Source organism: Trachurus japonicus, chromosome 6 (genome assembly GCF_045865225.1).
Source record: "Trachurus japonicus isolate A0001 chromosome 6, Traja_1.0".
NCBI classification, from domain to species: domain Eukaryota; kingdom Metazoa; phylum Chordata; class Actinopteri; order Carangiformes; family Carangidae; genus Trachurus; species Trachurus japonicus.
In genome coordinates, this window is record NC_140912.1 from 25068509 (window position 1) to 25094362 (window position 25854).

Consider the following 25854-nt stretch of genomic DNA (forward strand, 5'->3'; position numbering starts at 1 on the left):
GGACACACACTGGTGACAATTTCAGACAATTATTTCATAATATGGTTATGAGAGAGTTGAATAACTGTAATGGTTATTTAGGGTTATCAATTTACTATTTTCACACGTTGAATTTTTTTTAATTGAGAATTGAGTCACTTTTTATGATACATTTATAGTTTATCTTTTATCAAACCTATTATTTCATGTTGATTTCTATTGTGTGTATGATTTTATAGTTTATCTTTTATCAAATGTATTATTTCATGTTGATTTATATTGTGTGTATGATTTGATTGTGTGTGAGAGCAGCAGACCATTATTTATATATTATATATTCTGTAAATTGTATTGAAGGTTATCAACTATTTTCAGTTAGGAGAGGTCACACGTAACATTTCGTCTGGTCTTGTCAGACATAATTAACCTACGTCACACACTTGCGGTTGCTGGGATACGCTTCCGCTGGCAAATTTAATTAACGTTTGCTCATTAACAACATCGCGCACTCTCACTGTAAGTTGATTATCGCTTCAAAATGGTCGAACAAAAACAAACAAACATACAAAAAAAAAAAAACAACAACTGTGACCGTTAATTAATTAGGACTGAGAGTGTTATTTTGAAGGTTTTGACAGGAAGGTTTGTGTTATATTCGTCTGACTAGCTTGTGTAGTAGTTTCCAAAGCACACTGTGTACTAGTGCTAGTGCTGCTCCCTGCCTGCCAGCCAGTGGTGGTCTGCCCTCTACAGCTACTGCTGCTGCTGCAGGGGACTGTCGCATTGTTCTCCCCTCAACCTGTCGTCTGTCAGCACCTGGTTGCCTTTGGACAAGGACGGTAAGAAAACTCGACCCAAACTGGACGTAACTCAAATTAAGTTTTGCGTCTTCGAAAATAGCCACTAAAACGTGTACCGATAAAGCTAGCTATATAGCTTGCATGTGTGTGCTGAGGTGCTTCAGCAGCAACCACTCGTTTTTACCTAACACGGACTTCTCAAGAGTAGCAAACCATTTTCTAATTTCACAATTTCAATTAGCTAATGAGCTATGTGTACTGTATTGAATTAATATGATTGTATGACGTTAGCTAGCTAAAGCCATTCTGTCATGCTCAGAAAAATGAATGATATTTATATTTAGATACGTTCTTTATAATAATCTCGTTGTCATATTTTTATTTGAACATTGTAACTTGGGTATTTAAACAGTTCTGACGCTCAGTTGTTTAGCAAGTTAGTTTTATTTTGGTAGTGCAAAACGGAAGTTTCTCTTAAATCTGGCAAACTTGTCTCTAATCGAAACTTTTGGTCCACATGGTGGCACATCATCTCTGGAGGACGGTGTGAGGCAGAAGCTTGGTTTTTATTCAACATTGGACCGAGTCACTAGTGCACGTAAACAAGATTTAAGTAGTGTAGTAGAGGGAGATCTAAATTTTTACTAAACACTTGTTGTCACTGTCATTGAAGGATTTATTCACGCCTCTCTGCCCGCCACGTGTGTCATGTAAGTTGCAATTTGTTTGATGATGTGGTTATAAAAAGTACCAACTATAGTACTATCGATGTGTGCCTTTCTCCCTCTGTCCCAAAGGCACCAAAAATACAATTAAGGACCATGTGTCAGACAGGGGAGCATGTCTACCTTGCATAATGAGCACAGGGCATTGTGACACTTGAGTATATGTCATACATGCAACAGCTGTTTTTACAGTTAAACAACACATGTCATTGTGATTTATAGTGGAAGTCTGACATGGATTTCCTAATTTCTTTGTTAATGAGTGTCTTTGCCAGGATTGGCTGCTGCAGTCTGCATTGATTGTCACAGTAGGAACTCATTATTATTCCTCTCACTGTCATTTTCCTCAGGTGAGACGTCCAGCTTTGACTGTAAGAATTAATGTGCCTGAGTGTCTGACATAAGTCCGTTCAATGGCTACCTCGGGCTCCACCACCTCTGCCTCCACCACCGCCGTTGTGCCTGAGGGTTTTCATTATGAAACTAAGTACATTGTCCTCAACTACCTGAGAATGCCTCCTGTTAGATCACACACACTAACCACAGCTGAAGGTAAGAAGAAAAACTTTCCACTTGTGGTTGTCATTTGTTCTGACGCATATAGGGCGACCCTTACACTTTTGGATTTACATGGTACACAAATAGAGTTGTGTGTGCAGATGCACACATGGTAGTAACGGACAAAATATTCTGGGTGTGTTGGCAGGTTGGCACCTGTTTACCAGCTTAATTTAGCCTTCTCTGACATTGGCTTAAAAACACATTTAGAGACTATGCCCATCTAAACATGACATTAATGAAGTAGCCAGTGCTTGTAAACCAACTCACCTAAGCTTAGTTACAATCATTCCAATATGTTGTTGCTCAGAGTAGCTGAGGACTGGCCGGGCTTTACAGAGGGTTTTATAGCAACCTTGTGCCATGGCCTGAGGGTTTGCAGCATTCCTGTTTTCCATCTTGTTCCTTGTGTGCCGAGCATTCAAAAGGAAAAGTAGTTTAAAAAACATTTTTTACATTTATTTGTTATAGTTGTGCATAAGAGACAATTGTAATACTGTAATTTTAACTCTTTGTGGGGTGCTGTTAGAATAACGATGTATGAAACAAAATCCCACACTTGCCATTGGCATGTTATAAGTCTTCATTTCTGCTATAAAGCTATGGCCACAGCATGTTAGTGGCAAAATAAATCTTACTGAAGACATGAAGAGACATGACAGTTGGACTGTATGACAGTCCTGCTGGATTTTAGGCCAGGCTTGTCACTCCCTCTTTCTCAGGATGAAGAGCAGAGCAAGCTGAGAGGGTAAAAAGCAACAGCATTATAAGCAAACAAAAAAACAGAAAGACAGAGGGGAAGTTCTCTATATTTCCTGTCTGTCTTTATTGTTGTGTGCATGCTTAGAATGGGTGGAGAAGGGCAGATGAGTGGCTGATCCCTGCTTTCCGCTTGACCCGGTCCAATTTCTGACAGCCTGTCATGTGTAATCACCGTAGGATTACTCACACGCCAATGGACCAAAGCGAAATAGTTGGCCGGCTAGCTGTCTGGCTGAATGCTGAAACAGCACCGAGCCCAGGAAAAACCAACACTGGTCCTAAGGGTGTTCATGTATGAGCTGCAGCAAAGAGATCCCGAGCGAGCGAGAGAGAGAGAGAGAGAGGGAGAGAGAGTGGGAAAGGGGTTAACTTTCCTCTTGTTGGCAAACATTTGTATTTAATTTCCCATTTGTTGAATCAGTGTGGAGAGAGATATTTCAATTGCAATTGTCTTTCGTCACTGTTGGCTGCTTGTCACCAGTTTAGCTGAGATCTCAAACCAATAGAACTAATAGAGTTCACATTCCACCACAGTGGAAACAATCAATGTCCTTGGTTTGAGCATGTAAAAAGGCAGTGTGATCCCCATCCTTATCAAATGACTGGAGGATTTTATTTTTCTGTCTTAATGGCTGCATTCATGTTAGGTTTTATGTGAATATGAAAGCTCATGGCCAGTCAGCCTTCAGCATAAGGTCTGCACTGGTGGCTTGAAGGCACTCGATGACAGAGCTCAGCTTTTTCTTTTCTAACCTGCAGACTGACGGAGTAAAGTGATGTCTCACACTCGTAGCCTTTGATGTAGAAAATCTTAATTTAATAAATTTAAACAAGCATGACCAACGTATCGACAATAGTCTTCATCAGGGTACAAATGTTGTACATGTTTGTTTAAATTTATTAAATTAAGATTTTCTACGAGTGTGCGACATGACTTCACTCCGTCAGTCTGCTGTCCCTGTTGTCAGCACCTCATCAACGCTGGTGTGCGCTCTCCCCCAGGACTCTCATTATTAACCTGCAAACATTTTCTCCCCTCCAGGGAAGACAGTGTTTGTATATGCACAACTGCTTCGTTTGCCAAACTCAACTTATTTAGTCAGGTTAAGTGTGCAGGCGTCACTGTCTGGCTCATCATTATGCTGAAGTCAAGGAATAGGAAAATATTGGATGCCTGCCGATATCAAGTCAGGGCCCATATTTCTTCTTCATGTATTTTACACCTAAATGGCACAGCTGTACAATGCACACTTAAAGTCTCTCTAACTTTTAATTTTAAAATTTGCCTTTCAATAGAGACTTGCGTGCGTTTGCAGTTTTGCATAATATTTTGTGTTTGGCATTTGTGAAGAGTCAGCTTGTGTGCTTCTGCATGTGTGGGTGAAAGATAAAAGGGAGTTAGACAGAGGGAGAAAATTGGTTCATGTGTTATGTATCTGTCTTTCAGGGGATGGCCAGTTTGACAGGGAGAGGACTGTAACGATAAAAAGGCAGATAGATGAAGAACTGAGGCATCTGGAAGATGAAGTCGCTGCTTGTAAGTTCACACACACACACACACACACACACACACACACACACACACACACACACAAAACGAGTACCGCCGGTACTATTAATTATCTTTATGCAGTCCATAAGGTTTAGTAATAGCAACAATATTACTTTGTCTAGCCTTTTAAAGCAGAAGTAAGCGATCTGGTCGTTTTGGCTAACTTCTTGTCAGCCGATGGAGTTAGCAGTCCCCGCCCTCGTCCCTACGTCACCACATTCACACGCATCCCTTGGCTGCACACACAGAGAGGACCGCCCCTTTATGCCGTTCTCTCTCCTCATTGGATAAAGGTTGTAGGATACAAGGAAAGTTTTCTCCTCGGCTTACAGCAGAGCAAAGTGACTGACAGACCCGTGTTTCAGACCAAACACTCTATGTAAGTGATTGTTGTCGGAAGATATAACTATTTAAGACTTATATTAACACAAATATTCCGCTTACTTCTGCTTTAAGTATGCAGATATACACAAACCACAGCTGTATTAGTTTTAAGCACAGTAATAAAAATGAATTAAAGGAACCACAAACTCAAAAACCTCAGTGTTTTAAAACTGTTATTTTCTTCTTGTAGACAGTTGGCTGGTCTGTGCAAAGGAATCAAAATGACAATGTTATTCACTGTGACAAGACATGTATGGTGTGGAGAGCTTCTCTGAGTAGCATGAGTGGACATCACTTCACTTCGCCCCCTTTGCTCATGTGCAGCGGGGAAGAGCTGAGCTTTCTTAATGACTTATTGGTTGCTGTGAGACCGCTTTTTATAAGTAGAGGATTTCTCAACTTCCTGACAACTGGTATCCTGAATTTGTCACAAGCTGTCAGACACTCATTCATGCCGCCCACTGAACCATAGTTAGTTAAATAACCCAAACTTTCAGAATACCCTCATAGAGTCTTTTGAAGTGAGGCTGAAAAATATCTTTGCATGAATAAATGTGATGTTATCAGTCATCCTTCTGTCCTGTGGTCTGTGCGCTTGCAGCTTTTTCAACGACAGGCTTCGACCGCCACTCATCACTGGTGTTCAATCCGGCCCACCCAGAGACCTCCATTGAGGACTGCCTTGCTGCGATGGGAGACCAGGTGGCCAGAGAGCTTGACACATCCCTGGCAGAAGCTGTACACACACTACTAACAGGGTTAGTTCTGCAGAACAGTGACCATATTTGAGAAAAGAAAATCGGAATAGATCTTGGTTCACAGAGACATGCTGGTGAACAGATACTGAATTGTCAGCATCAGTTGTCTCTGATTTGAGATCATTACTCCTATTAATCCTACTACTTATGAATGGGCAATCTATAATATAGCCTACTGTATATCACAGTTGATGTTAACATCCAGTGGTTGCAGCTCATTTTCTCACAAGTACCTTTCCCTCATCAACACGATTTCATGTGCAAACAGCTTTCTCCTGAATTTCTTAAGTCAGTATACACACATGCTTCCGCTTTGCAAAACCAGACAAATTTGGAAATACAGGACTCACTGGGGAAGGAATAGTCACACACTGCTCAGTTATAATCTTAATCCAAACATGTTGGATATTTGCTCTGTATTGAAATATGTACAAGTATTTGCTTTTGGTTGAGATTCTTTAGCAGAGCAGCTTTGTGGCCACAAGGCAACTTCCAAATGTGAGTGAGTGGAGCTTAAACAGCATTCATAGTTGGGAGAAAATTCCCCAAAAGGACCACAGCTACACATTTTATAGTAGTGAATAGTGAAACCTCTGTGTTTTCTGATGGATAGGTATGAACACCAATGTCTTTGCATCCTAATATTATTTAATCAGGTTTTGTCCAGTGATTAAAAATGTTAATCTGACATGCTGGGTATGGTGTTGGTCATTTTAATTTTGTCTTTGTGCCGTAGGTATATTTTTAGCCCTAAAACAATTATGTGTGACATCTCTGTGTTTCAGGCCTTTGGACTATCAGAGATTCAGAGAGACAACACTGACTCTCTCCAGACAGACACAGGGAGGCTGGAGCAAGGTGAGCCAGTCAGGTTGACTATCCCTTCCTTATAAAGACTCTTTCTTTTAATTAATTCTGTGCACTATTGGCTTTTTATAAAGTTGGTACCTAATGCATCATAGCTGTAACCCTCAAATGCTTTCTGTTGTTCCTTTTGCCTCCACTCTTCTTAACCACAATCTCTACTCTTCTTTCCTTCCCTCTTTTCAAGGTGGTCGTGCCTTTGGTGCTGCTCCAGGCTTTACAAAGCGAGGGCCAGTCTGTGACAACTCTGTTGCATCTGGGGGTGCGCTTGCTTGAGGAAGATGAAACTGACTACATTATTCAGCAAGGGGGATGGGTGAGTTTTGAGCACGCGATGGAGGAAACCATGAAGGCATACCAGTACATTTTGTTCTTGGTTTACCCATAAATCAGAAATCACTTCCTGTTTTTGTGTTAGGCATATTGAGGGGAGCTACTATTTAGTATAACTTTTAGAGAAAAAAAAATCACAAAACATACTCACTGACACTAACATAGCAATAGACTCCAGAGTAGAAATATACTTGAAACTATGCACATTGTGAGTGATACACTCTAAAGGGTGATAGAAGTTCAGTGTAATCTAGAGCAGAAACTAGTTGGTGCTTCTTAGCTGCATTGATGACAATTATTTGCAGTGGTAGTGAAACAGGAAGTTGGGATGTAGAGCAAACCAAGCAGACAAATGCTTAAAATAGTAATATCAGTTTCTAAATGACCAGTTGGGGGCATCAGTGAGCTGATTGTCTGGTTTATTTCATAGGCCAGAGTCCATGTCCCTTTTCTAATCTACAACAACCTCATAACTGAATACATGAGATTAAAATGTACGTCATAGTGGAATAAGTATCTGTGATTATGATTAATCCTCAACCGATAATGCACATAAATAACCCGACAATATTCAGTTTAGTCAACCTTGTGATTATTTTATTGAGCTTATTTTGATTCACTGGTTGTTACAGTGACAAATATCAGTTAGGAGTCTCATGGTATAATATTGTCGTAGTGTCCCTGGTGGTTATTTCTGTGGCTGTTTTTTGCAATAATGAAAAACCAGCATATTAAATCAAGATTAAAAAAAACAAAAAAAAACTTGTTCAAACATTGAGTTGGAGCTGAACAGTCATCTTGGCACTTGCAGTGCAGCTGTGCATGTTGAGACTGATGCAGAACACTCTGATATAAAGTAACTCCAGGGTGCAGTCACACCTACTGTGTTTTCATATTCTTCTTGTGCTACTTTTGCTGCAACTTTTTAATGTTGTTTGGCTTAGCATTATGTTTTTTTTAGCGATGATACTGATGCGGCTTCAGATCTCCTGCACTGTAATAAGTGGAACACTGCGTCACAGATGGCTCCCTATGAACCGGGTCATACTGACGGCACGGTCACGTGACCCGACACGTTAACGGCTGCCCCGGTCGTCGCCATTACCTCATTGTCATGATGTTCAGCCTGGTTTTCAGGCAATGTAACGTGTACACTGGCTCCAAACAAAGCCACATTCTTGTTTTCAGTTATGTCACAGGGGATGAACGGATGAGGGACAGGATCAGCAATGGAGGCATGAAGAGAGAGGAGGAGGGTTGGGGAGGGAGGGAGAGAGAGAGAGTGCATGAAGAGACTGGAGATAGGGAGGGAGGGAATACGAGGGAGGGGAGGGGTGAGAGATGAGCAAGAAACGGGGTGGGCACTGGGCACGGTGAGAGAGCATAGTGAAATCTCCATTAGTTTGACAGCTGCCTCTGTGCACACTTGTCTCCAACTCGCTGTCTACCTCCACTCCATCTTCTGGACTGTCTGGTTGCCTTGACTCACTTGCGCTTTGTCCATTCAAGTGTGAACCGAGTGGTTTGAGGACTTCGCACTGAGGTAGGATGTTTTATTTGGGGTGTCGTAGGAACAGATTGAGCTCATTGATCTTCATGTGCATGTGCAAGTGTGTTCTGTAAGAAAGAGTGACTGTGCAGCGGGAACTATCTCTCCGCAGATGCTAATCGCTAGTAAATAAGAAGTGTCAGAAAGAGAAGACGGATGTTGGAGACATTTTTCTTTGATTTATTTATTTGCCCTTCACCAGGTTTTGTTCTGCAACGGTGGAGGAAAGCTCTCCCCAGATTAGTACGGGTCACTTTTTTGTGTTGAATCGTTAAAATGACGATATTACATTCGTCTTGTCCCCTTCCAGGACGTGGTTGTAACGGAACAGCGCAAGTGACGCACCTTTGCGAGATTTGGGTGGCTCTCGTCATTGCCTTTTGTGTAGTTACACCAGACTACAATAAGGATTGTCATGACCCTAATGTGGTGTACACTTCATTTGGCACGAACAAAACCAACAGCCGTCAGACAGTGCACAGCCGGGGGGTAGATAGGAGAAGGGCTCGACCGGGGAGGGACAAGGGGGGAGATGGTGCAAAAAAACCTACATAGTGAAAGACATTCTAGCTTCTGTCTGTCCACTGGCCGTCACCGCTGTCCGCCTGTCCCCTTCAGGAGTCAGACAGCTGTCCTTCTGATAGCACGAGGTGCTGCGTGAGGCCTGAGTGCGCACATCAGCCATTTCGTATTACAGTCCCTGTGAGTGTGATATTAAATGACGGCAGAGGTTTGCTTGTAGCACACTGCACACGACTGCACCTGACCTCCGGGCAAAGAGAAAAGGGATAATGAAGGCGTGCTTTATTTGACTATCAAATTATTATCAAATATGCTGCAGTAAAAGCAGAAGATCTCAAAAGGGCAATAAAGTAATCTCAAGAGGCCTTTAGTTTTCTGTCGGCAATAGCTGCTGCTGCTGCTGCTGCTGCTGCTGCTGCTGCTGCTGCTGCTGCTGCTGCTTCTGGGTAGAAACAGTGAAGTTGCAGTGATGATATTTTAAGGACAAGGTGCTGTAAGGGTTCCAGCCTGGGCTGCGTCAGGGCACATCATGCTGTACAGTGTAACAGTGCTGCCCCCCGTGTTACGTAAGCACGCTCTCAGCTGCTCCAGGGTGAAATAATGTGCATCACTGTGCCACTGCACAGACATGAGACCGGACTAGAGCAGAGTGCCTGAGCAGGCTGAGGAAGCCCCAAAAATAACTCTTATAATCCTCTAAAAACACCATCACCAGGGGCTGGACTGGCCCACTTGTAGCTTGTCGAATAAAAAAACTTGCTACAGCATCAACATGCTGGCTGACTGCCAGGGTTTAAACAGGGCAGTCGTCCATTTCTCTCCATCCCTCCTGTCTGTCCGTGAGTCTCACTGCTGCCACAACATTGTTAATGATGACGGGCCAAAAACCAATATTTACTGATGCAGGTTTTGTAGTTCCACGCAGCATGGGGCTATGGCATCTGTATGAAAGGGAATTAGCCCAAGGCTCTCCCAGAGTTGTCAGACTGCATCAACACAAACTCAAGTTGTCAAAATAGTCATCCTTCATGTTGCACTGTTTTATACTACAGGCAACATCTAACAAGTAAGAAACAAACGTGATATATTTTGCCTAAACACAATGATAAAACAGAAACAAGTGCAGAGGAATATTTGTTTTTCCGTCATTAACTAAAAACATACTCTTGGAGAAACAGATTTTTTTTTAATGTGTTTTTTAAATAGATTTTATTTGTGGGTTTGATAGTGATGGTGTTTGCCCATAAAGTTTTACTGCTCTGTTTTGGGTTGCTGGATGTGAGCACTATTTAACTATGAAGATGATTTTCCACTGAAATATGTAAAACCTCTTTGTTTGGTCGTGGTGGAATTTCTTCAATTTCAGTTTGCATAGCCGGCGCCGCTGCATAATATCAACAAGTTGGATCAGTGACCCGCAGCCAGCTGAGATCTTTTTCATGAAATTAAAATTGCCGTACAAGTGGATGCTGATGAGCAGTTCAGCAGTCTCTCGTAGTCCTGGGTGGCAGTCAGCTGCTGTGTGACCTCTTGCAGTGTTTGTCCATTAGGAGCAGTGATGATGTAATCCTCCTCATAAATGTCGAGCACACACAAACGGGCCTGTGAACATTACACTGATCTGAATAATCACAGAATTAAAAAAATGTCACCAGTTCCCACAGGTTTGAGATACTATAGAGGATAGTTTGAAACCATGACGATGTGGAAACTGGTTTAGGTAACAAACCACATCTGATGGTTGGATTTGCAAGTGGATGCAGCATGTTGACCGTAAGTGGGAGTCATGTGTCAATATAACAAGTACTTGTAACAAGTCGCAAAAATGCTGCGACTGTTTTCAGTTTTTGTAGTTTCTTTGGGGCAGCGACTGTGTCGCCTCGCTACCACCAGGGGCAGTTTGAGATCAGCACAGTGAAACGTTGGTACAACTGTACACCTTGCCTCTACCGCAGGAATGCAGGCTTGTCTTATAGAGTCCGTGTTTTCCTCGGGGCGAGGGTGGAGATCGGTGAAACACGCCTGACAACACTTCTTAAAAAACCTAGTGTGTTTCACAACAACATGGAACACTCAAGCAGGAACAAACACAGAGCAAATTCAGAGTTGAAGGACGTCTCAGGTGTGTTTTTCTTTTATAGTTTGTTCTGTGTTCAGTTTTTGCTGCTGTTGTGGCAGAAAGAGGTGGATCAAAAGAGGAATCAGTTGGTCGAGGTACAGGTCCAGATCCACATCTTTCTGCCACAACACTGCAGAAAGAGAATGCGAGTTTGCAGGAATCGCTGTTTATCGTAAATTATTTTGTTATTTTGCCTAATACATTTGACTGCATCTGCTTAGATTCTCCTGTTTACCGTAATCGTCACGCTTCAAGCTGTGTATGACAAGCCAGCACCAAACTCCCTAAAGTTATGGAATAAATCTTGCTTTCAGCTCGAGCCTGTGTTGACACACCCAGTTAGTGTTATTCATGAATGGCATTTAGATCTCTACTGTGGTACCAGCTACCCTCTGAGGTTTACATGTCAATTCAGATTTTATACAAGTGACAGTTCTGTAGCATTAGGGCCTTAAATGCAGAGGGATTGATCGTCAGTGGTCTGTGCCATTAGCAACCTTTGCATGTGGATTTTCTACCACGTGGCAACCCCGTTCTGTCCGGTTGTGTCCCGCTGTGTCCTGCTGATGGGGAAGCTGTTTCCTGAGGGTTTTGTGAAACACTCTTGCTCTCCCACATGCAAATCAGCTTATGGAGAAAGCGAATGTTGGATAACGATGGAGCGCTGTTAGATTTAATCTCTCTCCTGCATCCCAGGATGCAGCTGCTTTGCACCACACCGAGTGTCCTTGTAAGGAAAATAACCTTCACTGTTCATAGCTGCGTTCACTTTAGCTGCGTCATGAAAAGAAATATCATCTTTACATAGGTCATTACTAGTTTACATATGCTTCCTCAGAAGTTGCCTCCAGTGATGATCAGATGCAAATTGGCAGCTGTAAAGGACATTATGTCCTATTACCATGCCGAATGAGAGTGTTGTCTTTGGAGCCGGCCTCTGCTGTCAGGACCTTTCTGTCTGCCGCTCTCACACAAACTCTCACCCTCCCTGTTAGACAAACACGTCTGTTGCCACTGTCTCTTTGAATCTCATCTGTTTGTGTCACACCTACCCGACATGCACGGCAGTACAGCAGGGAAGCTGCTTGTGACATATCCAAATTTAACTTGAGCCTAGTCGAGCTCAGTTCATTATCTGTAAATGCCTCTGCTCGATGCACCTGCTCGGACAGATGTTAATGTTCTGGTTCTGGTACGACAGCTGCTCTCGGCCCATGACCGTCAGCACGGACACCCGTGGTCTCCAGATGATGAATTGACTTGTGCGATAAGTCAGTAATGAAGAATGTGCTGTTTACTAGATGTAGCACAGAATATGAGCACCTGGAGAGAAAAGGGTGACTTTCATCGCAACACATGAGATGGGGAAGTTGAAAATTGCCTGTAACTCACAGGATCTGTTACTGCATCAGATCCTACTCTTGGACAAGATAAAACTAAACTAACAACATCATATTAACCTCTTTATTCATCCAGCTGTGTGCCCTGGAGATATTGATGCCATTATGCACCTTGCTCTTTAGCGCTCATTGTGCAGAGTCATTGGCCTATATTAAAGCCACATACTGTAGATCCTGCAGCACATCCCTGCACGCTGAGCAAAACAGAAAGACCTGGCAGTTATGTGAGGGCGATCCAGCTTTGGAAATGAGTTTGACCTTTTTAATATTATGAGGTCAAATGTGAACTCGGCTCAGCAGACCTTTGTGTTTGATTGGGTTAACTTGCATGTGTTTTGCATGAGCAGGCTGACCTCTGTGTCAGTTACTCATACCCACATGATCGTAATATACCCGTTACATAATGGGAAAGTATTAGAGGTACTTGATCCACTGTTGCAGCTGCTTACCACTAGGTGGCACAAAAGGCCAACATAAGGACTGAAGCAATGCACTGAATGCAAACATTTTACACTGTCTAAACCCATAAGTGTTTAGTTGATTATTGTCAGTTGATGAATATAAATATAATGGCACTTGTGTGAGTGATTGCATCAGTTTCTGTGCCAGTGTTTTTCAACCTTGGCATTGGGACCCCACATGGGGTCGCTTGAAATGTCTAGTAATTACGGTAATTTAAAAAATGACTGATGAATATAAAAAAAATTTTTTTAAAGCAGAAGTAAGCGGAATATTTGTGTTAATATAAGTCTTAAATAGTTAAATCTTCCGACGGGAATTACTTATATAGAGTGTTTGGTCCGAAACACGGGTCTGTCAGTCACTCTGCTCTGCTGTAAGCCGAGGAGAAAACTTTCCTTGAATCCTACAACCTTTATCCAATGAGGAGAAAGAACGGCATAAAGGGGCGGTCCTCTCTGTGTGTGCAGCCAAGGGATGCGCGTGAATATGGTGACGTAGGGACGAGGGCGGGGAACTCCATCGGCTGACAAGAAGTTAGCCAAAACGACCGGATTGCTTACTTCTGCTTTAACTAATTATTATAAAAACACACACACAATCTTAAACAACTGTATTCTATACCTTCACTTTCTTGAATATAAATCAAGTTCAAATAAAATGCAGCATATAAAAATATCTTGATTGACAGCATGATTTGACATCACAAATTCCTGGTGACCCCGGGATCACATGCAGTCACGTGATTGCGGGGTCACCAGGAATTTGTGATGTCAAAATGTGGTCACGAGCCAAAAAAGGTTGGGATTGGGAACCACTGTTCTATGCTCTATATGTTTTATATATATGTTAACATATACACAAGACATCATCTCTGCTCCTGTCTGTCCCCAGGGTGAAATATTCAGGCTTCAGTCAGAGGAGGACCGAGGTGTGACCATCGCCGAAGACAGCAACGACATTTACATCCTCTCAGGGGATCAGCATCTTGACCAGCTCAGTCCTCCTTCATCGCTCCTCTGCACTGGAGACAACAGCAGCGAGCAGAGCTCCTGGCAGACAGAAAGTTTACCTGTGTCTCTGGCCGGCCACGAGTCTTGGGCACAGGTTGGTGTGATGGATCCCGAAGACGTCAAGAGCCTGGACAGCAACGAGGGCGTAGCTCTGGCCGAGGAGCGCAGCGAAAACAACTCGTCAAACTCGGACATTGTCCACGTGGAGCGCGAGGAGGCCGAGCTGCTGGAGGAAGGCGGCGAAGGCGGAGCGATAGAGGAGAGCATGATGAGCGTTTTAGGCACAGAGAGCGAACTGGCCGAGCTCAGGGAGGAATTCAGGGACCAGACTCCTCCGCCTGTCCCAGCGTCGGCCGAGGCGGACTCCACGGCCCCGGCCTCCCTGATCTCGCTAGAGGAGCCGGTCGTTATAGAGACGCCTTTGAGCTTGTCAGCAGAACCATCCCTCATCTCCTCGGAGCCAGAGCTGCTTCCCCCGGCCCCCGAAGACACCGAACCGCCTCCAGCTGAGCCAGAACCCGTAGCAGCAGCAGCACCTTTACCTGTTCCTGTCGCGCAACCAGAGCCTGAGCCAGAACCAGCTGCTGCCACCCCACCAGTGCCTACCGAGGCGGCGGCGCCCCCGTCTCTAGACAAGGAACTCCCCTCGGCGCCAGCAGGGCCTGAAGCCACCACACCCGAACCAGCACCAGAACCGGAACAGGAGCCGGAGCCCGTCGCAGTGCCTCATCAGCCGGAGGATCCGCAGGTAGAGGCCAAGACTGTGGCGGAGCCGGTGGAAGCCCAGCCGGCCGCACCCCCGCTCTCCGACGGCGCCGACGCCGAGGCCACCGCTGCAGAGGCTCCGGCCGAGGAGCCACCAGCGCAGCCGGAGAAAAAGCCAGAGTCAAAGTCAGAGTTCCCAGCGCTGCTTTACGGAGGCGCTGCCGTGGCGATCTTTGCCGTTGCAGTAGCATGTGGCGTGCTAACCTGCAGAAGAAAGTGAAGTGAAGGCGTCTTCCTCAGGGGCAGGGGGATGCAAATTACAAGATATTATGGTAGAAATACATTGTATTAGTAAGCACATGGTGGGACTCTCCTTCCAAATTGTGTTGGCTTTATGAAAAGAGGCTGATAATTTTTTTTTTTTTTTTTACCTGCCCTGCTTTCACCTCATACTCATCTGCAACCTTACTGATAGGAGTCCTCACTGCTTCACTCCACCAAGTACAGACATAGAAAGGTGGGGGAAATCAATGCACTCCACCCTCTTCCTTATTTTCTTTGTTACTTGGAACTTTATGTTTAAATTCTTCAAACTCCAGAGTCCAGTCCTTCATCTCCTTGATTGGAAAGTGTGAATGTGTGCAAGTGTGTGTGTGTGTGTGTGTGTGTGTGTGTTATCCCTGTCCTAGCCTCTGTTGTGTCGTGGCTTTTACTGTTGGGGTTGTTGTGCGCCATTTGAGTCAGTGTTAGCTACATGGAAAAATCCAGTGACGACACTTGTTAGCTGGAGAAAACCTCCACATTTACTCTCGCTGTGTGAATTCAGGTTTTCTTGCTCCCCCCTCGCTTTCTATGCAACAAAGCAGCATCTCTTCACATTTTCCCCCCTGTAACTGTGATGAGTTGTTCTGATACATCCTCTGATAAACAAACCAAATGTAAATGTGGTGAGAACATGGAAATGAAACCAGTGATCAGATTTTTTTTTTTTTTATCAGTGTTGAAACACTTATGGTAGCAAAAACAAAACAGACATACACGATTTGATTTAAGTTCCTTATTTTCATGTCGCAAACAGGATTTGAAGAGATTTGAGAAATGAAAAATGTTGTCAAAGGATGGATTGAAGTATTTGAATGTTTCCCAAAGGACAGTTCTGCTGCTGCACGGCACATCAGGGTCCAGAGTTATTCTTTTACCACAACCACTGTGTCAATCTGACAATATTGTGAAGTTTTTTTTTTGTTTTAAAGATATCTTCAGTTTTTTGGAGGGAAGGGAGGGGGGCAGCTTGGCTATATTGAAGTCCTTGTGTGAACTGCACTACAACTTGTTTGCATTGAAGAGGAACGTGTCGGCCACTGCTTATACTTAACCATGCCAAAGTGAGCAGTATTACTCCAGATGAGGAGTGAAGGAGGAATGTAACTGCAGCGTGTGAATTCAGTCTTCCCTTTAATGAAAATATATGGTTGAGTTTGCTAGATGGAGAAACTTCAGAAGGCTTGTGTGAACCTGTCACTGTTTGTCTCGTTAGGATATGAACTCTACTACGCTCTCCTCGCTAGGGTAGAGGTTGTATTTCACTGTGAAGTGTTAAAAGCAACAATCAGCTCTTCAACAATCAAAACGTCATCCTTTCGCATAAAGATTTGAAGTACCGAAAACAAAAAGGTTTAAATACACACTTGACTAATTGTATGAGGTGACGTTTTTGCAGGAATATATCACCATGTCGTCTGTCACCTATAAATGGTAAAGGAAGTTGTGGGTAAACTGGTGTGGTGGGATATCCCCTTGGCTGGATTAAAATAGAAAGCTAACAAAAAGCACACAATCCAAATATTCTTAAACATTGAGGAATTGGGGTTTCATCATCATAAGAATTCATGAATGGCTCTTAGAATATGGCACTGGACAGACACCATCTTCTTTGATGCAGAAGGGATGTTTCCATGTATGTGTCGGTATTACACATTGTAATACCCACAGACTCAAAGTGTGCCTGCTTTCAAAGGGAAACCGTTAAAAGTACAGAGCAGGATGGATGTCATAAGGTCCCAACCACGACACTTTGTACCTTGACTTTCCTACAATACACTGTTTGAAACGAGAATAATAAAAAGATTCAACTGTTTGAGCAGCTTTCTGTGGTGGTTCGTGAAAATGCGCAAATTTACAAACTTGAAGTTACGTATTTATTTCAAAGTTGAAAGTAAACTTAACCCCAGAAACAACACTGTTTATTCATTTGCTCAAGTTACACAGTGTACTTGCTACATTCATTACCAAATGAAAAACAACAATTGTAAAAAAAAAAAAAAGTATTGTAATGTATTTCAAGTATGGAATGAATAGACACATTTAAGCAAACGGAAACATGAACATTAAGTAATTAATACATTTTGAGTGTCAATAATGCATATCTTAAAAAAAAGAAAGAAAATTAATAAATCATTCCCTTAAGTTTGCAAAGTGTTTCGTAAACACAACTCCTCTGTGTTCTGTGCTCATCTGCCACCACACATTACTCAGCCATTTCCTCTCAGCTTGCAGCTCAAAAGTCAGTTGGTACGTCCAAGGATGCACTGCAGTGTGGCATTGAAGAGGTTTTTCAGAAACCGTGGGCTCTGCTGACACACTCCCTTCACCAGAGTGAGAGTGAGGGCAATCATGACTTGCTCGTGGTGTAGATGCTGCGGAAGTCCTATGTTCCTCATAACCCCCTGCACCTCCCGTGAAAGGTGCACATGCCACTGCTGAGATACAAAGAGAAACAAGGCAGAGATTAAAATACATCATTCAGGATTTCTGGTGGTTACTGTGCCTCAGACAAAAACAGTTATTTAATCAAATTAACTAAAAAGATCACCGGCATCTTATATATGCAAGTGCATCTCAATAAATTAGAATATGATGGAAATGGCCCCAACCAAGAAGGAAGAAGGCCAACATTTCCATATTAAAAATGCTTTTTTAAATTGGTCTTTTGTAATATATATATTTTTTGAGATACTTAATTTTAGGTCTTCATTAAATGTACGCCATATTCATTATAATTAAAATAAATAGAAAAAGAAAGAAGAAAAAATAAAGAAAGACGCGGAATGTTTCATTCTGTGTAATGGCTCTATATAATATGTTAGTTTCAGTTTTTGAATTGAATTACTGACATAAATAAACCTTTCCATGATATTCTAATTTATTGAGATGCACCTATGTATATTATATATTAGCTATTGTTGAGACCAAATCACAAACTGAATTGTTCACAGGACAAATTGCGTCAATACTCCATTACCTCAAACAAATACTAACAGATAAATCGTTTTCTCAAGAGCAAAAAACATTGTGGACTTTCACTTAGGTGATGCAGTTTAATTATTGTCATAGCTTCTTGTGCCAGAATGTCCCAAAAGTCCCCATGTCAGAAAAATTGGGTCATGAAAAAGCAAACCTTTGCTAGGACGACTGCTGATAAGAGAAGTCTGTCGTAGTCGCTATAGATAATGACCAACATACAATATCACATTCCTATACTCAGAGGAGCAGACTCACATCACTGTTGGAGGCTGATAAATTTGCGCTCAGGTTCCTGGTAGCCCGAGCCACAGCACCACGTTCAAGCTGATCGCCGATGGCTCTCAGCTCCTCTGCAACCTGCTGAGGGGCTGCTGCAGCTTCGTGGTTTCCAACTACAAAAACAAGAGTGTCCAAAAGTTAGGTTTCCATTAGTAAAGATACAGCAACAGCAGCACAACAACATCATTTGCATCTTCCTGCTTTTCACTTTGAGTCACAGGTTGTTTTGTTACTGAGAAAGACAATAGAGTGGTGGTTCCTCAGTAATATGTAAATAAGCAGGTGTCTTGAAATACAGATATGACACAAACTGAAAGAGACAGAGTAACTTGACAGGTGTGGATCCATTTTTAAAACATCCAGACAAAAGACTTTCATTTTGAAACCAGCTGATCTGGTGTCAAGAGTTTGATGTGGTGCTACATGAAACCAGTTCTGAAGTTTAAGTTTACTTTCATTTTACTCACTCGGCCAATGCACGTCCGCTGAAGGCCGAATATCATGGAACAAGCGTAAGGGAGAGCTCATCGGGTGACCATCAGTCTCAAGGTCACCATCGTCGGTGGTGCTATCGATCCTGGACCCATTGCAATTGATGTCCCGAGTGAGATTTAATCCCGAGCCCAGGGAGTGGAGCTCCTTGTTGTAGTCTGCGCTGCTGCTGTCCGCTTGAAGGAAAGCTAAAATGACCAGGGCAGTGTTTTGGCCACCGCTCATATTCAACAGGTCCTCCATCCTTGAACACTCTCGGCCTTTGCAAAAAGAAAAGACAACAATAATGAGAAGATGCAACTACTTTTGTTTACTTCATAAATAGGGAGAGTACTGTAGCTCAACTGGTTTGGATGCTTGATGAGATAAACACCGCCGGGTCAGTCAAAAAGTCCCTAAACGTGACTCAAGTAGAGGAAACTGAATGGCATTTAAAACGCTGTCATTTAAAATTAACAACCACGAACCATGTAAACAGAATAAACAGACGTATCACCATGATAACACAGTTAGCGGTTTAGTTAGCTACAGAGCTAAGCTAACGTTAGCTTTCGGGGGGAGAAAACTTTATCGTTAACGAAATACAGCAGGGAAATAACTATTTTTTTTACTTACATTCGTTACTTATGCCGGATTCACCTGTTCTTCACTTCATTCAAACGACTGAGCTCGATCAATAACGATAATACGCCATGAATCACTGCCCACGGGGCAAACAAGTGGCGGAAATAAACAACAACGACGTCCAGCAACACCACTAAAAACTTCTGTGTGTGTCTGCTGCTCTGCTGCTCTATCTCCGTCAGGCTTCGTTAACTGGGGGTTGGACCTTAACGCATCACGGTGCATTCAAAGAACCCCGGATATTCCAGTTTAAAAACACCTTAGTTACATTTCAGTGAATCTTCGCTGTAGCAGAGAATTTCTAATGAGCCCACACTTTTCACCAAATATAAACCTAAAGGTGTTAGACACATCACACCGGGAAGCTGAAAAAAGTTGCTTTTCGGAAGAAACGTACAATTAAAAATAATTTTCATGTAGTTACCCAAGCATACAGAGACTGTCAGTCCACTCCAAACCATAGACTGTAGGAGTTATGGCTTCAATATGTTCTTAAAACTTTAATTATCAACTATAATAATAATAGTAACCGAGGTGATTGGTTGCCATGCGATTTTGAATAAGTTCAGATATAACCCTTTTTTTAATGCCAAAATTACCAACACAGCCAAAAGGACTGTAAACGCAGCAGTACCATATAAATGATTAACCGTGATTAACACAAATCACATGACCTGCATTAAAAAAAATTCCAAATAAATAGATGGGTCTTTCCTCCTCTCAGGCCACATTCTTACTGACACAGTCAGTTTACTGTGGGTACAGATAACACACAGCTGGGAAGTTGCTGGAAAGTCCCTGCACGGCTTGTCCCAACAGCACGTAGGCCTATAGTTTTACTGAGAAAAGACAACAATAAGACAGTAGGGAAGAAAAACATCTGAACATGCTTAAAAACGTTTATTTACAAATAAAAAAACATGGTATAAAACAAGTCAAATACATTGGTTTGATGCAGTTACAAGATGTTGATCTTTGCGTAGATTTGTGCTTTCAAACCACAGTCTTGAGGCTCCAACAGCCTTTCAGTAACATCAGTCGTCCTCTTAGACGTCTTGTGCATCAAGTTGTCTCTCCACTACTAGTCCTGCACAGGGATGCTTGTCATGGGATCATGTTGCATTTATACAACCGTCATCTTGTTTCAGGAGTTACATTATGCAGTGTCAAGGACGGCACTTGACCCATCAAACTGCATATCCAGGACAACCAAAGCTCATGGATCGTGCCGTCTTCCTACCCACAAGCCTCCTCCCTGCTCTGGGGAGGGACCCCATCTTGGCGGGAGGTTTCAGCCCAGGTGAGAGGTTCTGTTTCGGTGACAACGCTGCCTTGCGAGCCTCCTGCAGCTCTCTGTGGAAAACACAACACATACAAGTTGCTTCAATGGGTCAAGTTTGTGATCACATTGTTTTGCAAAAACAGTTCAGTTTTTTTCTTCAAATAAATATGAAATTGCACCACCTGGTGGCCATATTCATGTAGTTCATAATCTTAACAGAGCACCAGGATGAGGCAGATGTTCCCATACATTTCACTAAACAACATTAATTATAGATTTTCATATTTTTCCAGTACAATAAAGGTATTGAATCATTTCTCCAACACTGTATGTATAAGTAAAGTCTGACACAAAATTATTCTTATAAAAAGAAAAAAACAGTATTTTACATGTTACATTTTGTGGTATAAGACTATATACAAATCCAAGAGAATGACTACTACACCTCTGATGAGCAAACTCTGCCAAGTTTATACAGCATGGAATTAATGATGATTGTTGAATTAATTAACCCTTACTTTTCAAGCATGGCCGTCCTGAACTTCTCTACATTGAGCTCTCTACGTAGCTGAGCAGCCAGCCTCCCGGTCCTCTCCTCCCGTAGGACTGTGTGCTTGCAAAGCTCCTTGGCAGATGGTCGTTTTGTCGGGTCTGGATCCAGCAACAACTGACAAAGAACATATATTTCAACAAGTTACTGTATATATGACAGCAAGGTCTGCATTTACATTTTTTTCTTACTACATGAAAACTGACAGCTCGAATCTCTAATTAAAACAAGAGTACCTGAAGTAAGCTTTTGAAGGGAGGTGACAGCTCCTGTGGCAGCTTGGGGAGCGTCCCCTCTCTGAGGCTGTGCCACTCATCTCCATTTTGAGGCAGAGGAGGAGCCCCAGCTGCCAGCAGCACAGTGAGACCCAGAGCAAAGATGTCTGCTTTGGGGAGGTGACTGTAATCCTGGGGAGCAGAGAGACTGCTTAGGAAAAAATGTAAATAAAGACTGGATCTATTAATTTTGTATACACATGTAACACATAACACATTTTTACCTCATGCAGAACCTCAATAGCCAGAAAGCGGCTATCCCCCTCCTCAACCTGAGGACTGTTGGCTGAGGTCACGTGACCCAGATCCCCTGTAGAAAATGACAGGAATCAGAACTAAGAAAACAAACGAACATGTAAGGTATTGATTTATTTAAAGGAATAGTTCACCCAAAATTAAAATTTCACTCATTATCTACTCACCCTCATGTCGACTAAGGGCTGGGAGAAGTTTCAGAGTCCTCCGTGCCTTCTCTGAGTTACAGCGGGGCTCCGTGCAGCACTGCATGTCCATATAGAGTGCCGAAGCGGAAGCAGCCCCATGGGTCCTCAATTCGAAAAAAGTCTCCATACGAATGAATGGGAGTCCAAGTTTTATTTCGTGATCCGTTTGAATTGTGCCATGACAAAAAAATATGTCCTCTGTTTAAAACGTCACGTTTCAGGCCGAGAAATCAGCAGTTTATCGTAAAACGGCAACAGAAGAATGTATTTTGTGTGACGACGCTCTGTGGACTACAAAACTGGTGTCCCACAAAAAATACGTCACCAACTGACACGGGAAAGGCCGGCATTTGGTGTGTGACGTCACCTACGCGACCTGTAGTCTTTCTGGTTATGGACTCTTCGGAATTTTATTTTACAATAGTTTTACAACAAACTGCTGATTTCTTGGCATGAAACGTGACGTTTTAAACAGGTAGAGGACATATTTTTTTGTCATGGCACAATTCAATCGGATCACGAAATAAAACTTGGACTCCCATTCATTCGTATGGAGACTTTTTTCGAATTGAGGACCCATGGAGCTGCTTCCGCTTCGGCACTCTATGACGGTTGCGAACGGAGCTCACTTTTCTTTGTCCAAAAAGACACACCAAAAAAACATTCAAATACCTCCACACAGCTTGTCTGTAATGTCCGCCTTGTATTGAAGTTGCGCCGGCGTCAGTAATCACACTGACGCCGGCGCAAATCGCGCGAGATTTGGACGGACCAGGAAGAGGAGCTTCCGCTACAAACAAGCTTGAAATATAGACTTATTTAATTTTTTTCGGAACAATTTATCTTCATTTTGGATGTTTTTTGGTGTGTCTTTTTGGACGAAGAAAAGTGGTGTCCGTTCGCAATATGGACATGCAGTGCTGCACGGAGCCCAGCTGTAACTCAGAGAAGGCACGGAGGACTCTGAAACTTCTCCCAGCCCTTAGTCGACATGAGGGTGAGTAGATAATGAGTGAAATTTGAATTTTGGGTGAACTATCCCTTTAAACATCAGATGTAATACCAATTTTATAAATGACTCCTGCTGGTGTGCTTCCTTCATCCTCCTCCTCACTCTCCCCCTCAACTGCTGCAGTCGTGCTGGGACGCTGGCAAATAAATATATTACCTACAGAGAGAGAGAGATGAATTTAAGCACCAAGTTCAGATGGAACAGATGAAATCAGGACATGCAAAGTGAAAACTGCAACATGAGACATACTTGGTTTGATGTCCAGGTGGACCAGGCCTGAGCTGTGGATGTATTTGAGGCCCATTGACACTTGTAAGAGCAGGTCCTTCAATTCTGCCACTGAAAACAGCTCACACTGCAGCCGCTTCTTCACAATGGCATCACTGAGGCTTCCACCTGGTTCACAAACACACACATGAACATGGTGACTAAGATAAATTACAAATCAATGCCCTAGAATTAATTATCAATCATCAAGTCTTTAAAAAAAAAAAGGTGACACGCACCATCACAGTATTCATTCTGAATAATCATGTGATCGTCCTCTGCCCAGGCTGAATAATAGCGAACAACATGTGGGTGATGCCCAAGAACAGCATGTGCATACACCTCCTTTAGTGCCAGCTGCCTGAAATGATATATAAATGGACATGGATAAAGTCAGGAACCAAATTAAAAAAAAAAAAAAAGAAACAGGTGATCCATGCCTGGTAGAGAATGATATGATTTGCTGCTGACTCACTCGTTGGCAGAGCCTGCGAGGGGTCGTCGAGAGCGTTTTATGGCGTACCAACAACCATCCAGCCTCTTCACGCACTTATAAACTGCCCCAAACTCGCCCACGCCAATGCACTCCAGCTCCAGGAACTCGCTCTCATAACGTGACAGCATGAAAGCTTGGACAGCTCGCCTCTGCCAAATAAACAGACGGAGGGCCTTGTGGTAAAACCAAAAAGACATTTCTAAAGAAAGAACACGCGTCACAGCTCGCAGTCTCGAGTTTTACAGCCAGTAGGATCAGGGTGGTTCTTTTGATGCGTCACCAAATATGGCAGCACTTCCACAATGGAAGTGTTTTGTCGAGATTCTGACAGGTTTTTTTTTTTGTTTTTTTCCCTTCTTTGGTGGAGATTCCTTAGAGAAATCCCGGAAGTAGAGCTGGCAGCATGTCATTATTGGACAAAAATGAGAAGTGAGGAGGCAGCAATAAGAGATGACAAAGCCTGGTGATGAAATCATATCACAAGTATCTGAGAGGGAGGGTTACATTCACCAGAAAGCACAGACAAAAATAGTCATACCTTTGGTGGGAGAAAGGCTTCGTCATCCTCCTCTGATGACGTTAGGCTGTGTTTCAACCTGAGAGATGAAAGGGAGCCTTCAGACGTTCATATACTTTGAAGTAAAATGCATTAATGAGGCTTTTAATGTCCTTGGTATGTGTCAGTGCACTATATCAGAAAGGAACCATTGCAAATGTCATAAAATCAATTTCACCCTTAGTGGATTGTGCTGGAAATCTACCTTCCAGAAAAGGAAAAAAATGCTCTTACATACATCAGAATACAAACTGACTAACTTCCCCATGATGTGAGATTGTTCCAAAACATCAGAAATAGCTACTCATTTGTGATTGCAAAGACAAGTGCTCTCTTTGCAGAGGTCTATAATATTACAGGAAGTGGTGGTTACCTGCGTCCGTAGTCGTCGTCCTCATCGCTCCGGCAGCTGCTCCTCCACTGCTGCTCACTATTCCTCCGCACCGTCTCAGGAGTGAAAGGATTCACGTTGACAGACGGCACCTGAATGAGGTTTGTAGCAGATGAGGTGGGACGCAGGGTCCTCCGACTGTAATTTATCTTAGAGGTGGAACAAGGGTGGGATGATTTGGAGAGCAGACTCTGCAGGGAGAATAAGGAGTAATGCAATTTAGCTCAGTGAATTTAAAACTGGTTTGACACTTAGATAAATCATTCCAGATCACAGGGGCGCACTCTGGATAATCAGATATTGTTGTTATTATTATTCCCATTCCCCACCTTGGGTGTGCTGGGGGAGTCACAGAGCCTCAATTTGCTCAAGCAGGCATAAGGTATAGGGCTGGTGCACTGCACAGGGGAAGATAAGGTGTTGCTTCTGCTGCGGTGGCGTTGGACCTTGGGGGTCCTGCACGCAGAGCTGGGACTTTGGATCCTGGGAATTTGGATCCTAGGACTCCGGATTCTGGGACTTTGGATCCTGGGACTTTGGATCCTGGGACTCCGGATCCTGGGACTTTGGATCCTGGGACTCCGGATTCTGAGAGTGCAGTCGTCAGAGCTGTTTTCACTGCTGCTCCCCTCCTCTCCACAGCTAGAGAAGTCCAGCTGCTGGCTGATCTCATCAAACAGTGTCGCCATGCTTGGAAGATTGGCAAAAGTTCACATTAAAAGTGTTGACTCAGTCAGTAAACCTGCACTGAACTCTCCTTCAGAGGATAATGGCGATAATACAACTCCCAGTGTCTAAACCAGCAGGCCTACATACACCCAGTAGGTAATTACCACCTCGTCAAATCCACTGACACAAGACAACATCCACAATTTAAACCAACAACAAATCAGTCGTAGCTGCTCACTGATTTACCTCTTAGGCCATTCTGTCACCAAACCAAGCAGGACAACTGAAAAGCAACACCAGTCATGTCAGGCGGTGGTGTTATTGTCAGACTTATCTAAAACTTGTAGAGGTGCTTGACACAATGGTCAATGATACATGTTTATACTCACGAGCAAGTGGCTTCTTGCACCACCATCACCACCACGCTTGAAATTCGCGCCTTGTATGTAAATGACTTCCTGTTTAAATTAACTACGCCGCCAGTTTAACACATCGAGCTCTCTGATTGGCTGAGGTCACCCTGAACAGCACACCTGACTGAGGTGACTGTCAATTGCATAAACAGTTTTAGGCAAAGTTACAATTACAGCGTTGTAATGTGTGTTTTAATGTGGGAAATTCATATTGTGGGATTTTATGTGAAACTAAACAAGTTTCATATAAAGGTAATAATGAAAATATAACTTGAAATAGAGTTTACACTGATTATTTGGTAAAAAATTAGGTCACTGTA

General features: G+C 43.0%; 3 protein-coding genes across 4 annotated transcripts; 1 reads left to right on the forward strand and 2 right to left on the reverse strand.

Annotated features, from left to right (window-relative positions):
• The first annotated feature begins 591 nt into the window (after positions 1-591).
• bcl2l13 (BCL2 like 13) lies at positions 592-16619 on the forward strand. 2 transcript variants are annotated; one of them, XM_085779958.1, is made up of 7 exons: positions 592-818; positions 1855-2056; positions 4272-4361; positions 5362-5518; positions 6304-6376; positions 6570-6698; positions 13659-16619. In XM_085779958.1, the coding sequence occupies exons 2-7, from the start codon at positions 1918-1920 to the stop codon at positions 14760-14762; spliced, it is 1692 nt and encodes a 563-aa protein (XP_085636084.1). In that variant the 5' UTR covers positions 592-818; positions 1855-1917; the 3' UTR covers positions 14763-16619. The 2 variants fall into 2 exon arrangements, with proteins under 2 accessions (XP_085636084.1, XP_085636085.1); XM_085779959.1 differs by lacking the exon at positions 592-818 and adding an exon at positions 1277-1489.
• An 89-nt stretch (positions 16620-16708) lies between these two features.
• bida (BH3 interacting domain death agonist) lies at positions 16709-19342 on the reverse strand. The gene is made up of 4 exons (XM_085779960.1): positions 19172-19342; positions 18532-18816; positions 18041-18177; positions 16709-17241 (listed from the first exon to the last, which is right to left on the reverse strand). The coding sequence occupies exons 2-4, from the start codon at positions 18797-18799 to the stop codon at positions 17047-17049; spliced, it is 600 nt and encodes a 199-aa protein (XP_085636086.1). The 5' UTR covers positions 18800-18816; positions 19172-19342; the 3' UTR covers positions 16709-17046.
• Positions 19343-20065: 723 nt separating this feature from the next.
• Positions 20066-25598, reverse strand: wee2 (WEE2 oocyte meiosis inhibiting kinase). The gene is made up of 13 exons (XM_085779961.1): positions 25511-25598; positions 25368-25404; positions 24782-25142; positions 24435-24643; positions 24044-24101; positions 23485-23654; positions 23249-23370; positions 22992-23138; positions 22794-22898; positions 21512-21597; positions 21249-21419; positions 20981-21129; positions 20066-20533 (listed from the first exon to the last, which is right to left on the reverse strand). Exons 3-13 carry the CDS (start codon positions 25139-25141, stop codon positions 20368-20370), a joined length of 1743 nt encoding a protein of 580 aa, XP_085636087.1. The 5' UTR covers position 25142; positions 25368-25404; positions 25511-25598; the 3' UTR covers positions 20066-20367.
• Positions 25599-25854: the final 256 nt, after the last annotated feature.